General features: G+C 36.4%; 2 protein-coding genes across 5 annotated transcripts in view; both read left to right on the top strand.

The window, feature by feature from the left end:
* The window catches only part of LOC123529181 (protein dispatched homolog 1-like), a 139,116-nt gene extending 121,808 nt beyond the window's left edge, over window positions 1-17,308 (top strand). For all 4 annotated transcript variants that reach the window (XM_053518338.1, XM_053518343.1, XM_053518334.1 and 1 more), the window contains one exon: window positions 10,431-17,308. In XM_053518338.1, the coding sequence (XP_053374313.1) occupies window positions 10,431-13,297 (2,867 nt within the window). In that variant the 3' untranslated portion in view covers window positions 13,298-17,308. The remainder of the gene's footprint in view (window positions 1-10,430) is intronic.
* On the top strand, window positions 3,585-9,177 carry LOC128546934 (uncharacterized). The gene has a single exon (XM_053518352.1). It carries the CDS (start codon window positions 3,598-3,600, stop codon window positions 4,657-4,659), a length of 1,062 nt encoding a protein of 353 aa, XP_053374327.1. The 5' UTR covers window positions 3,585-3,597; the 3' UTR covers window positions 4,660-9,177.
* Window positions 17,309-17,826: the final 518 nt, after the last annotated feature.

The raw sequence follows: 17,826 nt of genomic DNA, 5'->3' as shown, positions 1-17,826 counted from the left end.
CCGAATAAAATTTGACCTTGATTTTGACTAGTGACCTACTTTTACATTTCTCAAGCTACAGCCTTCAGATTTGGACCACATGCATAGTTTTGTGTACCGAAACAAACTTTGACCTTTACATTGACCTAGTAACCTACTTTCACATTTTTGAAGGTACAGGCTTCAAATTTGGACCACATGCATAGTTTGTATTCCAAAGTAAAATTTGACCTTGATTTTGACCTAGTGACCTACTTTTACATTTCTCAAGCTACAGCCTTCAAATTTGGACCACTTGCATAGATTTGTGTTGTGCTTGAGCTAGTCAGTAAGTCTTGAAATTTGGAACACTCAAAAATGGCACATTGGTGGGCGCCAAGATCACTCTGTGATCTCTTGTCTCATTTATTACAAATGGATTGATTCAAACTTAAAATACATGTTCCACCTAATCATCCACATCATTTGACACAAGTGCATAACTCTTGACACCAGTTTTCATGAATTAGTCCCCTTTTACTTAGAATTTAAGGTTAATTTTGTGATTTCCACTATATCTCAGTTATTAACACTGGAATTGATTCAAACTTAAAAAGATGTTCCACTATCACCCAATCAGATTGAACACAAGGAGCACTGAACTCTGACACCAATTTTTTATGAATTTATGCCCCTTTCTATTACTTAGAATTTAGGTTGATTTTGATGTATTTTCACTATTCCAGTTACTATCTGAAATGCGTTAGTTTTGATAAAATTAAAATAGATGTTCCATTCATCACCCAATCTATGTTGCCCAGGCATTTTTGGGTGACAAAGGTGAGCATTCTCTTAACAGGTTTCGTTACCTGAATTATGTCCCTTTTACTTAGATTAAGGTTAATTTTCTTTATTTCACATACTCTCAGTTATTACTTCAATGGTACTTGTTCATACTGTGAAATGTGTTGTTTTGACTCATCTTTACGAGATCATTTGTAGCATAAGGTGCTTATAACTCTGACATATTTTTTATGAATTGTGTTTTTTTTACCCCTTTTACTTTAAATTTAGGTAGTTTTGTGTCCGTTTCTCTCCTTCTCCTAAGTTATTACAAAAATGAATTTGATTCAAACTTAAAATAGATGTTCCACCTCATCACCCACATCATTGACACAAGGTGCATAACTCTGACACCAAGTTTTCATGAATTATGCCCCTTTTACTTAGAATTTAAGGTTAAATTTTGTGTATTTCCACTATATCTCAGTTATTACTAGAATGGATTTGATTCAACTTAAATAGATGTTCCACTCATCACCCACATCATGTGACACAAGGTGCATAACTCTGACACCAATTTTTATGAATTTATGCCCTTTTTACTTAGAATTTAAGGTTGATTTTGATGTATTTTCACTATATCTCAGTTACTAATGAATGGATTTGATTCAAACTTAAAATAGATGTTCCACTTCATCACCCACATCATGTGCCCACATCATGTGACACAAGGTGCATAACTCTGACACCAAGTTTTCATGAATTATGTCCCCTTTTACTTAGAATTTAAGGTTAATTTTGTTGTATTTTCACTATATCTCAGTTATTACTAAATGGATTTGATTCAAACTTAAAATAGTTGTTCCACTCATCACCCAGATCATGTGACATAAGGTGCTTAACTCTGACATAATTTTTTATGAATTATGTCCCCTGTTACTTTAAATTTAAGTTGATTTGATGTATTTTCACTCTATCTCAGTTATTACAAAATGAAATTTGATGCAAACTTAAAATAGATGTTCCACCTCATCACCCACATCATGTGACACAAGGTGCATAACTCTGACACCAATTTTTCATGAATTATGCCCCTTTTTACTTAGAATTTAAGGTAAATTTTGATGTATTTTCACTATATCTCAGTTACTACTGAATGGATTTGATTCAGACTTAAAATAGATGTTCCACCTCATCACCCACATCATGTGACACAAGGTGCATAACTCTGACACAATTTTTTATGAATTATGCCCTTTTACTTAGAATTTAAGGTTGATTTTGATGTATTTTCACTATATCTCATTACTACTGAATGGATTTGATTCAAACTAAATAGAGTTCATTCTCACCCACATCATGTGCCCAATTATGTGAAAAGGGCATAACTCTGACCCAGTTTTCATGAGGTTATGTCCCCTTTTACTCGATTTAAGGTTAATTTTGTTGTATTTTCAGCTATTCTCCAGTTATTAACTATAAAGGATTTGATTCAAACTTAAATAGTTGTTCCACCTCATACCGACTCATGTGATATAAGGACTAACTCACATAATTTTTTTGAAATTTATGTCCCCTTTTACTTTAAATTTAGTTGGTTATTTGATGTATTTTCACTCTATCTCCGTATACAAATGAATTTGCTTGAAACTTGAAATAGCTGTTCCACCTCATCACCAATCATGTGACACAAGGAGCATAACTCTGACACCAATTTTTCAATGAATTATGCCCCTTTTCTTAGAATTAGGAAAATTTTGCATGTATTTCCTATGTCTCAGTTTATTACTTAATGGATTTGATTCAAACTAAAATAGTTGTTCCAACTCATCAACACTTGCACATGTGACATAAGTGCCTTAACTCTGACATCATTGTTTTATGAAGTATTGTCCCCTTTTACTTGTAAATTTTAGGTTAGTTTTGATGTATTTTACTTTTCTCAGTTATTACAAAATGAATTTGATTGCAAACTTGAAAATAGTGTTCCACATCACACCAATCTGATGACACAAGGACATAACTCTGACACCAATTTTTTCATGAATTATTGCCCTTTTGACTATAGAATTTAATGGTAAATTTTGATGTATTTTCACTTATTCTCAGTTACTACTGAAAGATTTGATTAGATTAAAATTGATGTTTCACCTCATATACACCACATCAGTGACAAGGTGCATAACTCTGCACTTTTTTCAAGAATTGTGGTCCCTTTTACTTAGAATTAAAGGGTAATTTTATGTTTATTCACATAATCATTCTGATGAGCTTAGACCAAGGGAAGTAACTTTGTTTTAGCTTTTGTACTGAGTTTCTTCCCCTTAAATTCCAGGAATTAGTCTATTTTTAGAAATCCTATTTTTAGATTTTCAATATTTTAGGTATTTTATAACTTTTTTATTATAAGTCCTATGTAAAAAGTAAATACATTTTTCTGTGGTAACATGGGTCGGTAAGACACTTTTTTGTATTCACTTTTAGTGTATCTCTAATATTAGAGATTTAATATATTTACTAGTATTACTATACTAGTATTATACTAGTATTACTTATATGTGGAAGCCCAGAATGAAGTACTCCAAAGACTAAGTATTTTTAAGATTTCTTATGGTTGCCATTCTTCTGTGACAAGACCGTATGGTGGGGGTATGAGTCACTCCTGTGACAGTTCTAGTGGTACCTGCTTCTTTACTGGATGGATCATTCTGTCTGTCCTATGTTATGATACCTGCTTCTTTTCTGGATGGACCATTGCGTCTGTCCTATGTTATGGTACCTGCTTCTTTACTGGGGATGGGGGACCTTCTTTCTGGGGTCATTGTCTCTGTGTTATGGTACCTGCTTCTTTACTGGATGGACCATTGCGTCTGTCCTATATTATGGTACCTGCTCCTTTACTGGATGGATCATTCTGTCTGTCCTATGTTATGGTACCTGCTCCTTTACTGGATGGACCATTGTGTCTGTCCTATGTTATGGTACCTGCTTCTTTACTGGATGGATCATTCTGTCTGTCCTATGTTATGGTACCTGCTTCTTTTCTGGATGGACCATTGCGTCTGTCCTATATTATGGTACCTGCTCCTTTACTGGATGGATCATTCTGTCTGTCCTATGTTTATATGGTACATGCTTCTTTACTGGATGGACCATTGTGTCTGTCCTATGTTATGGTACCTGCTTCTTTACTGGATGGATCATTCTGTCTGTCCTGTGTTATGGTACCTGCTTCTTTACTGGATGGACCATTGCGTCTGTCCTATGTTATGGTACCTGCTTCTTTACTGGATGGATCATTCTGTCTGTCCTGTGTTATGGTACCTGCTTCTTTACTGGATGGACCATTGCGTCTGTCCTATGTTATGGTACCTGCTCCTTTACTGGATGGACCATTGCGTCTGTCCTATGTTATGGTACCTGCTTCTTTACTGGATGGACCATTGCGTCTGTCCTATGTTATGGTACCTGCTTCTTTACTGGATGGACCATTGCGTCTGTCCTATGTTATGGTACCTGCTCCTTTACTGGATGGACCATTGCGTCTGTCCTATGTTATGGTACCTGCTTCTTTACTGGATGGATCATTCTGTCTGTCCTATGTTATGGTACCTGCTTCTTTTCTGGATGGACCATTTTGTCTGTCCTATGTTATGGTACCTGCTTCTTTACTGGATGGATCATTCTGTCTGTCCTATATTATGGTACCTGCTTCTTTACTGGATGGACCATTGTGTCTGTCCTATGTTATGGAAACTGCTTCTTTACTGGATGGATCATTCTGTCTGTCCTATGTTATTATGTCTCCCACCACACAGTGGTGTAGGAGACATATTGATTTACTCCAGTCTGTGTGTGTGTGTGTGTGTGTCTGTCTGTCTGTCTGTCTGTCTGTCACAAAGCTTGTCTGCACTCTAAGTCGAACATTTCTCATCCCATTTTCACCAAACTTAAAATGTGTTAGACCATAAGACCTCTGCTAAGTTCGATAACTAGCCAAATCGGTCCAGGCATATTGGAGTTATGGCCCTTGAATTACCAAAAATCGGCCTTTTTACTGTTAGTCGAACATTTCTCATCCGATCTTCACCAAACTTGAACAAAATGTGTTTGACCATGAGGCCTCGGCTAAGTTCGATAACTAGCCAAATTGGTCCAGTCATTTTGGAGTTATTGCCCTTGAATTACCCAAATATCGGCCTTTTTACTCCTGTCCGCACTCTAAGTCAAATATTTCTCATCCGATCTTCACCAAACTTGAACAAAATGTGTTTGACCATGAGACCTTGGCCAGATTCGATAACTAGCCAAATTGGTCCAAGCATTTTGGAGATACGGCCCTTGAATTACCGAAAAATCAGCCTTTTTACTCTTGTCCGCTCTCTAAGTCGAACATTTCTTATCCAATCTTCACCAAACTTGAACAAAATGTGTTTGACCATAAGACCTCAGCCAAGTTCGATAACTAGCCAAATCCGCCCAGGCACTTTTGAATTATGGCCCTTGAATTACTGATTGGATCCACTCGTCCAGACCATCTAATTGGATCCACTCGTCTAAACCATCTAGAGAAACTAGACATTTTTTATAGGGGCAGTTGTGGGAGACATGCGCTTTTCTCAAAAGCATCTCTAGTGATACCATGTTTTTAGCAGATGGATCACGGCTTCACCCGTGCAGAAATATTTTCCTGTTCTCAGAAAATCCATGGATTATCTTGGGATATCCGGAGATTCTTTTAGCAAGGCTGCATAAAAGTCCTGAAGACAGGACTTTAACATTAAAAGACAGGACTTTTGATGGAAAAATTGTCCTGTTCACAGGAAAAACACAGGACTTTTTCTTAAAGATACAGATTGAAAGAGACACCACCTCGGTAGCCTAGTGGTAAAGCGTCCGCTTCGAGTGCGGGAGGTCGTGGGTTTGATCCCTGGCCGCGTCATACCAAAGACGTAAAAAATGGTACTAGTAGCTTCCTCGCTTGGCGCTCAGCATTTAGAGGGTAGTACTAGGACTGGTCAGCCCGGTGTCAGTATAATGTGACTGGGTGGGGTATCATGTCATGTGTCTACGGCGTGATATTCCAGTGAGGCAGCACTATAAAGTTGAGCATTGTGCTCACTGCTACAAGTAGACACCGTCGTTCATATGACTGAAAAATTGTTGAGAAAGACGTTAAACCCGAATACACACACACACACACACACACAGATTGAAAGATGGTAATTAATTTGAAACATGATCTTGTAATGGTCTAGTAAGTTAGTTACATCCTGATGTTGAAGACCAATGTTTTGGGAAAAACTGTATCATTAAGCACTTGTGCTGTGGTGTTGTTGGTGTTAACAGGAATATATTCCATATTTGTGGTAAGTTAACAAATTATTTCTGTATAAACTTTTAGAAATAATACTGAATATATTCCTTCATTTAATGATTTTACAAAACAATACTGTTAAGTTATTTAGAAAAGTATTTTCCTTTAAAATCAGTCGGAGCATTAAAAAGTGAAATGTGTTAGTACTGTTAAGATTATCTGTACATGCTTAACCAAAGACAGAATGAAAATAGCTTTTTGCTCAATATGAAGCTCATAATTTGATGTTTCTAGACTAAATAGTAGTATTTACACCTAGTTTTTTGCTATGTATGCACATATTTGAGCTTATTTATGATGTGCCAAGAAATTGATACTTCTGCTATGACAGGTTGTATTGTTTCAATGTACATGATGTATGCTTTTTAACTAGAAAATATTTTTTAATATTTGGAAATGATAATTCTTATTATTCTTACTGTAAATAAAACTGAAATTTAACATTCATTCAATTTGTTAACTGTATTTCCCGCCAAAGAGAATTTCAAATCATGTTTACATGGTATCCATTTACCTCACCTCACCTCACCTCACCTATCCTCTTCACACCCATTGGTGTATAAGGCCTTTGTATTCATTTACATGTCCTGGAATTTCCTGAAGACAGGACAATTGTCCTGAGATTTCCTGACATCAGGAATACCTGGGATTTCATGAAGATAGGATAATTTTCCTGAAATTTCCTGACATTAGGAATTCCTGGGATTTCCTGAAGACAGGAAAATTGTCCTGGGATATCCTGACTTCAAGAATTCTCAAGACATTCCTGGGATTTCCTGAGAACAGGACAATATATACCTTTATTTCCTGACATAAGGAAATCCCAGGACATTCCTGGGATTTTCAGGATAGCAGGACAGCATAGGTTTCTTGGAGTTCTGGTGTCCTGTTTTTTTCCTGTTCATAGGAAAATCCTGGAATTGTCCCCTTCCCATTTAATGGCTGAAATGTCACAGGACTATCCCAGGAATTCCTGAGATATTTTCAGGATATTATCCCAGGATAGTCCTGGGACTTCCTGGGATAATGCAAGGATTTCCTGTTCCTTTTTCGCAGGAGCTGAGCCCTGTGTTATGGTACCTGCTTCTTAAACAGAAGGCTGACTGCTTCTGTCCTGTGCTTCCATACCCGGTTCTTTAGCAGCTCATTGTTTCTGTCCTATGTTTCATTACCTACTGCTTCTTTTCTGAGTTATTAGCCCACCATCATCAGATGGTGGGCTATTCAAATCACTCTGCGTCCGTGGTCCGTCATCCTTCCGTCCGTCTGTCCTTCCATCCGTTAACAATTTCTCGTTATCGCATCTCCTCAGAAACTACCAGGGGGATTTTGACCAAACTTTGTCAGAATGATGTATTGGTACCCTAGTTGTGTCCCGTTGAAAATCAGACTGGTTCAAAAAAGTTTTAGTTAGTTATGGCCCTTTGTTTATTTCTATAATTTACATAGATTTATATAGGGAAAAACTTTGAAAATCTTCTTGTCCAAAACCACAGAGCCTAGGGCTTTGATATTTGGTATGAAGCATCATCTAGTGGTCCTCTATCAAGGTGATTCAAATTATTTCCCTGGGGTCTAATATGGCCACGCCCCGGGGGTCACATGGTTTATATAGACTTATATAGGGAAAAACTTTGAAAAACCTTTGTCCAAAACCACAGGGCCTAGGGCTTTGATATTTTGTATGTGACATCATCTAGTGGTCTTCTACTAAGATTGTTCAAATTATCCCCCTAGGGTCAAATATGGCCTAGCCCCGGGAGTCACACGGTTTACATAGACTTATATAGGGAAAAACTTTGAAAATCTTCTTGTCCAAACCACAAAGCCTAGGGCTTTGATATTTGTAATGTAGCATCATCTAGTGGTTCTCTACCAAGTTTGTTAAAATTATCCCCCTAGGGTCAAATATGGCCCTGCCCTAGGAATCACATGGTTCATATAGACTTATATAGGGAAAAGCTTTTACAATCTTCTTGTCAATAACCTACAGCATTCAAATTTGGACCACATGTATGGTTTTGAGTGGCAAGATGATCCTTGACATGAGTTGACCTTGATTTTGACCTAGTGACCTACTTTCACATTTCTGTAGCTACAGCCTTCAAATTTGGACCACATGCATAGTTTTGTGCACTGAAAAAAAATTTGACCTTGACATTGACCTAGTGACCTACTTTCACATTTTTGAAGGTACAGGCTTCAAATTTGGACCACATGCATAGTTTTGTGTTCCTAAATGAAATTTGACCAAGATTTTGACCCAGTGACCTACTTTCACATTTCTCAAGCTACAGCTTTCAAATTTGGACCGCATGCATGGTTTTGTGTACCGAAACAAACATTGACCTTTACATTGACCTAGTGACCTACTTTCACATTTTTGAAGGTACAGGCTTCAAATTTGGACCACATGCATATTTCTGTGTTCCGAAATAAAATTTGACCTTGATTTTGACCTAGTGACCTACTTTCACATTTCTCAAGCTACAGCCTTCAAATTTGGACCGCTTGCATAGTTTTGTGTACCGAAATGAACTTTGACCTTAAGATTGACCTAGTGACCTACTTTCACATTTCTGTAGCTACAGGCTTCAAATTTAGACCACATGCATAAGATTGTGTACCGAAACAAACTTTGACCTTGACATTGACCTAGTGACCTACTTTCACATTTTTGAAGGTACAGGCTTCAAATTTGGACCACATGCATAGATTTGTGTTCTGAAGTGAAATTTGACCTTGATTTTGACCTAGTGACCTACTTTCACATTTCTCAAGCTACAGCCTTCAAATTTGGACCACTTGCATAGTTTTGTGTACCGAAATGAACTTTGACCTTAAGATTGACCTAGTGACCTACTTTCACATTTCTGTAGCTACAGGCTTCAAATTTAGACCACATGCATAAGATTGTGTACCGAAACAAACTTTGACCTTGACATTGACCTAGTGACCTACTTTCACATTTCTCAAACTACAGTCAATAAGTCTTGAAATTTGGAACACTCAAAAATGGCACATTGGTGGGCGCCAAGATCACTCTGTGATCTCTTGTTGTACCTGCTTCTTCTTTCAGTGCTGTAACGTTTTCTGATCGATCACTGTGTCTGTCAAATTGATGCCTGCATAGTTTTGTACAAGGACTTGTCCTTGAAATTGTCTAGTACCTACTTTAGATACCTACTTTCACATTCTCAGCTCGCAATAAGTCTGAATTTGGAACACTCAAAAATGGCACATTGGTGGGCGCCAAGATCACTCTGTGATCTCTTGTTGTACCTGCTTCTTCTTTCAGTCTATGCTGTTTAACCTGCTTCTTTACTGGATCGATCACTGTGTCTGTCCTATGTTATGATACCATCTTTTTTAGCTGATGGATCACAGCTTCTGCTTCTTTAGCAGATGAATCACTGCTTCTGTCCTGTGTTAGTGTACCTGCTTCTTTAGCAGATAAATCACTGCTTCTGTCCTGTGTTATTATATATGCTTCTTTAGGATAAATCACGTCTCTGTGTTATTATATATGCTTCTTTAGCAGATGAATCACTGCTTCTGTCCTGTGTTATGATACATGCTTCTTTAGCAGCCCACAGTTTCCTGTGTTACTGTACCTGCTTTTTAGGTGGTTGGATCATTTCTTTTGTCCTGTGTTATGGTACATGTTTCTTTAGCAGCTCTCTGCTTCTGTTCTGTGTTATGGTACCTGATACTTCTTGACTGTATCAGTCTGTGGCCTTTCTATGCCTCTAAAGTTGAAGTGCCACCATGTGACTTTATTTGTAAGTATGACAAGCCTAAACTTAAAGTCATGTTTGTTTGGTTATGCTAGGTTCACAATCATCAGTGGTATTGTAAAATAAGTTGTAAAAGGAAATGAATTTGTTGGCCCTATTATCAGAAGAAATCTTCTGTATGAATTTCCTTTACAAGATGGGTGCAAAAAAGGCACTTTAGGGTAAACAGGTTATCTAATGTAACAATACTATGGCTTTCCATTTTGTGTCTGGGCTACTTCTTGAAGGTAATTTACCACTGGTCATAAAATGCTTGCAACATAGCATATTGTATCTTCCCAAACATCATATGATTTCTATTAGAAATGTGGAGCATTCAAATGTGTTTTTCCTTATTCTGGTTGAATTTGAATTTGTTTTAGATAATTGTAGCCCGTGAGCCTTATTTTAAAAGACAGAAAACCAATTATAAGACACAAGCAAAATTAATGATACATAATTACAATATAAAATTTCTTTTTATTCTATTTGTTTAGAGAATGAGCTGTAAAAGATGCATTCATTTTTTATTTCAGATGGACGCTGGGTGAAGGTTGTGTACACAAGCGTTGTGAAGGATGATTTGTTTACTTTAACTAATATCAAAGACATGTGCACTTTAGAAGAGAAATTCATAACATCAAAAACCATCTACAAACGTAACTGTCTTCGGCAAGCTGATAACTCACAATGCTGCCGAACTTTATCGCTCGGCAATTACATTGCACTGCTCATGAAAAAATCCAGTTGCTCAAACATAACAGAAGATGATGTTAAAAATGTGAAAAATTTGATACAGTCTTGTGTCGGATTTTACCATAACTTTTCTCTCAGTGATAGCTGTGATACCAGACATTCGCCATTTGGAGAAAAAATTGGCTGCAGAGATAAGAAAATTCCGCAACATTGTAAGGATTATAATGCCGTGTACAATGTTATGCATTTCATATCTGACCGCTCATTCCAAAGAACGGACCGAAAATTAAGTTACGCTTTATCATTCTTGCCAGTGTCATTCCAGAGGGCGGCCACTTCTCAGAAGTTGGATGATGCCATTAACCTCTATCTCGATATTGAATCAAACTTGGACCATGTAGGAAATATAGCATTAGTTGCTGCAGACTTTGGTATTAAAGATCATCTGTTTCACCATTATTTAACCAAAGATAGCAAATGGATCACTGTTAGTGGAGTTTTTATATTTTTTGTTATTTGGATATTTACCGGGTCTATTTTTATAACTGTTATGACTTTTCTTTCTATGTTCTGGTCTTTAGAACTCTCATATTTTTTATATGTTTTTGTTTTTGAAATCAAATTTTTTCCATATATGAATCTTGTTACAGTTTTACTAGTTATCGCCATTGGTGCAGATGATGTTTTTGTATATTCAAAAATTTGGCATCTTGCCAAAAAGGAAAGAAATAATGGTACTTTGGAAAAATTAGTTTCAGACACATTAAGACATGCTTCTTTGTCAATGGTTGTGACCAGTCTCACAACAGCAGGTGCTTTGTTTTCAAATATCATCAGTCCGATAACATCGATCAAGTGTTTCAGTATCTATGCAGGAACTACAGTACTGTGTAATCTTGTTGTCATGGTGACATGGACACCGGCAGCCATTGTTGCCGAAGAGAAATGGTGCAATTTTTGCTTCATCAATAGTCCCAGAATTTACAATAAACTGCACGAGTATTACCGTTGCTTCTTTGAAAAGCTGCTGCCAAAGTTTATTTTGTATCTTAGATATTTATGGATAGTTTTACTTAGTGCTTTAGGTATTATAGGTGGTATTTTAGTATTTCATAATCCAAAGTTACGTTTACCTACCTCATTTCATTTTCAAATGTTTAGAGACAATCACCTGATGGAAATGTATGATCAAGACCTACGTGAAAATTTCTGGTTTGAAAAAGCTGTTGGAGATCAAAAGCCACTTATGCCATTAACCATAGTATGGGGAGTGGAAAATATTGATAACGGTGATAAACTAAACCCGTATGATAAAGGAACTGTACAGTTTGATCCTAGTTTCAATCCCAGCACCCCGCAGTCACAGATGTGGTTACGTCATTTTTGTTCAAGTTTGCGTGAAGCTGGATTTTATAAAAAAGTGACTCCTTTTGAAGTCTCAAACTGTTTTATTGAACATTTTATACATTTTATGAAATCACCATGTACAAAAGGAGAATTTATTTGTTGCAGAAAGTCATTTCCATATAAAGAAGATATTTTTAACGCATGTGTAAAGAAATACATTCCTAAAGTGATGGATCAAGAACTATATTTTGTAGATAAATTTTCTCCGGGACTGAAGTTTCGAAGGGGTAAGATCTCAGCATTGGTTGTACAGTTTTCATCAAACTTGACATTTACATATGATTACGAGGTTGTAGACGCATTTTTTAAGGGTGTTAATAAGTGGGTGCATGAACAACTCAAGACAGCACCAAATGAAATGAGGAAAGGATGGTTTACAAGTGAACTAAAATTTTTCAGCATTCAGAAAAGTCTAGTAGAAGGTCTACCAGTAGCATTTGGAATTTCCATCCTTGTAGCCACAGCAGTAACATTTTTCACGTCTCTTAATGTTCTTATCACGCTTTACGCCATGGTGACAATATCATTTACTATGTTAGTTATTGTTGCATCAATCGTGTTACTCAACTGGGAGTTAAATATTCTCGAGTCAGTGATCATAACTGTAGCTGTAGGATTATCTATAGACTACACATTGCATTATGGCGTAGCATACCGTCTTGCCCCAGATTTAGACCGCCAGAATAGAGCTTACTTCTCATTTATACGTGTTGGTAGTATAATTTTTGTTGCGGCACTTTCAACATTTCTAGCGGGTTTGTTTATGCTTCCCTCAGTAACATTAGTTTATCAGAAATTTGGAATATTTCTAGTGTTAGTAATATCTTTAAGCTGGATTTACTCCACTTTATTTTTTCAATCTTTGCTCAATGTGATTGGCCCGCAGGGTGGATTTGGACAATTTCATTGGCCATCACTCGAATGTTGCTCAATGTCCACTCAAAGTCACATTGATAGAACCGTGTACACCATGTCAGAATCAACCATGTCCACTTCAAGTTCGAGCTATCCCTACCACCCTAGTATAGACACAAATGCCACTGAGCACGATTACCTCCCTGAAAGGTCAGATTCTCATCCTGGAACGCCATATTACCGTACTAGACCAGGACGATATTACTCGAGACCAAAAAGTGAAAGTGTAAGTCCAGATAATCACTCTGAGCGGAGACTGCTGAGCAGTGATGATAAAAGCAGTACCGCTGAAAGAAATAGCGGCACTGAGAATGGATGCCGCATTGCTGTGGAAATACATGGCAATTTACATTGTGATTCTGATAAACAAAGCACAGAAGTTTAACAAAGATAGTAGTTTTAGAGAATTTTTTTTATCTGACGGCCATATTGATCATTGTCAGGTGTGTAAAAGATACTTTGTTCGATTACAGAGGATTTGATACAGACACCTCTGAAACAAGTTACTGTCAATTAGGTGTTGTGACATTCCAGATTTTTTGGGTTTTTTTTGCATCCCCGACTTAAAAACTATTTATGAATTTTATTATGGAACATGTGCAACATTGTTTTATACTTCTATTTATTGAGTAGTAGGAGACATAGTTTTATTTACAGTTACTGCCCTTGAATTAATTAAAATCTTGAAAATTGAGTGTCTGCTCACTAACTTGAGAACTAGAAGTTCTTATCCATTGTTCACCAAACTTTGTCACAAAATATCTAGGCGAAGTCCCATAATCATCTTGATTGTTCCATTCATTCTTGAGTGATGACCCTTACTTTGAATAGCAAAACTTGACAGTGTCCATTTAATAACTTGATTACCAGCTAGTTTGGATAAATATCTCCAGAGTTGTAGCCCCTGAATAAAGCAGAATTAAGGAAATTGACAACAGCTGGTTATGTAGAGTGTTTTAAAAGTCAAGGGCATATATTGTGACAGACTGGCTTTCTTGTATTAAGTTGATAAACATCAGTCTGAAGGAATTATTATGTAAATGGCATAACTTAAAAATGGCAAATCATATTCATTCTAATGATACATAAACATGACACTCTGAAACAGGTATGGGCACTTTATGTTTTAATTTTAGAGGTTTTAGTGCAATTATTTAGACTGTTTTCTTTGAGAAGTTTATTTTTATAAGGTGCTTAAGACAAGGTTTTGGATAAGTTTTGTTATACTGTACACAAGATATTTAAGGTTGCTTTATGTATTTTTATGTCTCAGAATCCTGTATTGTACAAATAGGGAGCTTTTTGGAGAGAAAAAAAGCCTTAAAATAAACTGAACATTTTTGTACTTTTTATGCCCCCGAAGGGAGGCATATAGTTTTTGAACCGTCTGTCGGTCTGTCAGTCTGTCCGCAATTTTCGTGTCCGGTCCATATCTTTGTCATCGATGGATGGATTTTCAAATAACTTGGCATGAATGTGTACCACAGTAAGACGACGTGTCGCGCGCAAGACCCAGGACCATAGCTCAAAGGTCAAGGTCACACTTAGACATTAAAGGATAGTGCATTGATAGGCGTGTCCGGTCCATATCTTTGTCATCGATGGATGGATTTTCAAATAACTTGGCATGAATGTGTACCATAGTAAGACGACGTGTCGCGCGCAAGACCCAGGTCTGTAGCTCAAAGGTCAAGGTCACACTTAGACATTAAAGGATAGTGCATTGATGGGCGTGTCCAGTCCATATCTTTGTCATCGATGGATAGATTTTCAAATAACTTGGCATGAATGTGTACCACAGTAAGACGACGTGTCGCGCGCAAGACCCAGGTCCGTAGCTCAAAGGTCAAGGTCACACTTAGACTTTAAAGGATAGTGCATTGATGGGCGTGTCCGGTCCATATCTTTGTCAACCTTGGATGGATTTTCAAATAACTTGGCATGAATGTGTACCACAGTAAGACGACGTGTCGCGCGCAAGACCCAGGTCCGTAGCTCAAAGGTCAAGGTCACACTTAGACGTTAAAGGTCATTTTTCATGATAGTGCATTGATGGGCGTGTCCGGTCCATATCTTTGTCATTCATGCATGGATTTTAAAATAACTACGCATGAATGTGTGACACAGTAAGACGACGTGTCGCGCGCAAGACCCAGCTCCGTAGGTCAAAGGTCCTAAACTCTAACATCGGCCATAACTACTCATTCAAAGTGCCATCGGGGGCATGTGTCATCCTATGGAGACAGCTCTTGTTCTTTTTTGAAGTTTTTTACACAACCAATTAAGTATGAAAGTATGTATATATGTTTAATTGCATAAAGTATATTTCACAAGGTGTCAAAGAATACTTATTTCATCTTTCTGTAAGCAGTCTGATTTATTAAAATGTTCTGTTCTGTTTTCAGAGGAACTTTACCCACTTGCTTTTCATGTTTGGATGTTATATGTTACTTGTTTGCATTTGTTGATAAATTACTTCAGCAAAATTGATCTAGTGTTTGAGGACATCAAATGCAGTCACTATATAGGTTTAAGATCAACATGTATAGATGTATTACTTATACAGTGACAGAGTAAGGAAATCTGTATCTGTATTGTAGTACAAATAAGGGAGATCTGTATTGTAGTACGAAGTAAGGGAGGTCTATATGGCAGTACAATGCAAGAGAGATCTGTACTGCAGTACAGAATAAGGGAGATCTGTATGGCAATACAAAGTAAGGGAGATATATAAGGCATTACAAAGTTAGGGAGATCTGTAAGGCATTACAAAGTCAGGGAGAGCTTTATGGCAGTACAAAGTAAGGGAGATTTATAAGGCATTAGAAAGTTAGGGAGATATGTATGGCAGTACAAAGTTAGGGAGATCTTTAAGGCATTAGAAAGTTAAGGAGATATGTATATCATTACAAAGTTAGGGAGATCAGTAAGGTATTACAAAGTTAGGGAGATCTGTATGGCAGTACAAAGGAAGGGAGATCAGTAAGGCATTACAAAGTTAGGGAGGTATGTATGGCATTACAAAGTTAGGGAGATTTGTATTGCATAACAAAGTTAGGGAGATTTGTATCACATTACAAAGTAAGCAGTAATTTTCAAATGAAGGTAATTTTCCATCTCTTACAATTCAGGTTTGAACCTTGATGTTGATTAATTTTATCTACTTGTGTTTTTATAAATACTTTATAGGCATTGACCTCCAGGTCATACAACAAAAAAAATCTTTTTAGATGTAAGAAAATTACTGGTATAATTCTTAAGAAAGCTTTGAAACTACTTAACTGACAGATTATATTTGATGGAAACACATAAGAATTAGTTGTTTTTACTATTTTTCCCATTAAAAATTGAAAAGCTGTTACAGGGTAATTTTACAACCATTAAGTGCATATTCCTCCATGGTGTATTGGTCAAGACTACTGAAATTTATTGTCGTGGCAACCACTGGATTCAATTCCAGATTATTTTTTTATTTGGCATTTTTAAGACATCTCATATTCTAACGTTCATAATATGACCAAACTTCAGTTTTAAAGAAGGATCATTTTTAGCCAAAATCTTGAGGTCATTGCCTTTAATATTTGATATTGTATACATTTGATTTTAATACTCTTCCTACATTGTATTATGTCTGGATATTTTAATACTTCAGGTGACATAAAATGTTTTATGAAATTTTATTCACTAAAATGTCCAAAAATTTGTATGTTGTTTAATATGTTTAGGAAGTATATAAACATATACATTTTTGGAAAGCTCCTTTATATCTATGAACTGTTTAAATAAAAACAAGAGTTTCTGTGATCAGTTTTATTTCATCTCGTTAGTTTCCAGAAATTCATCTGTTCAAAATCCCTAAAATATTGAATTTTACTTTTTATCACAGAAATGGAGAGGCAAAATAAATGCATTCATGTCAGTCATAGTACTATAGAAACATGTTTATTATTCAAAACTTACATTCTACTGTAAATGCCTGTTGCATTGTCAAGCTATTTGTATAAGATTTCAGTGTATTATCAGGGGTTTCATTAAATTATCACAGAAGAAGGTGGAAGGCAAAGTAGAGAAGGGTGGGGTTTCTTATGTTCTCAACTTTTCCTACAGGACAAGTTGCTAGGGCTTCAAACCACTATAGCAGGGTTAAATCATCTCCCAGGTCCCTTAATGAAACCCCAGCTTATTTTGTTGAAGTTAACCAATAATTGAGATTCTTAAGATTGGTCATAAATCTCTGTTTTCACTTTTTATAGATCATTTTCAGATGTTGGCCAAAGGAGTTTACATGTATATGTGTATTTTACTGTAGATTATCCACATTTATGAGATTTACTGTGTTATGATTCACAATTGATGATTGTTAATTTATAAATAAATGATGGAATGTTATACAAAACTAGTTTGTTTTGCATTTTTAGCTCGACTATACGGAGTATATGGAGAGCTATCCTACTCACCCCAGCGTCGGCGTCTTTAAGCGTCCCCACCTTGGTTAAAGTTTTTTTTACACTTCCTCTTTTTTCTCCTTATCTCTGTAATTACTTGATGGATTTGCTTTAAACTTAAAATAGTTATTCTTCATCATCACCCACATCATATGGCACAAGGGCCATAACTTTCTCACCGATATTTCATGATTCTCAGCTATTCCTAAATGGATTTGATTAAAACTGAAAGTAGTTGTTCCACATCATCTCCCACATCATATGAACAAGGCCGGTACCTCTGGTACCAATGTTTAATGAATTATCCCCCTTTTACTTAGAATTTCAGGTTAAAGTTTTGATGCACTTTCACTATACTAGTATCTCGGTTATTACTGAATGGATTTGATTCAAACTTAAATAGTTGTTCAACATCATCACTCACATCATATAACACAAAAGCCATAACACTTGCACCAATATTTCATGA

This window comes from Mercenaria mercenaria, chromosome 1 (assembly GCF_021730395.1).
Source record: "Mercenaria mercenaria strain notata chromosome 1, MADL_Memer_1, whole genome shotgun sequence".
Lineage (NCBI taxonomy): Eukaryota > Metazoa > Mollusca > Bivalvia > Venerida > Veneridae > Mercenaria > Mercenaria mercenaria.
This window is presented reverse-complemented; position numbering and strand designations above follow the sequence as displayed.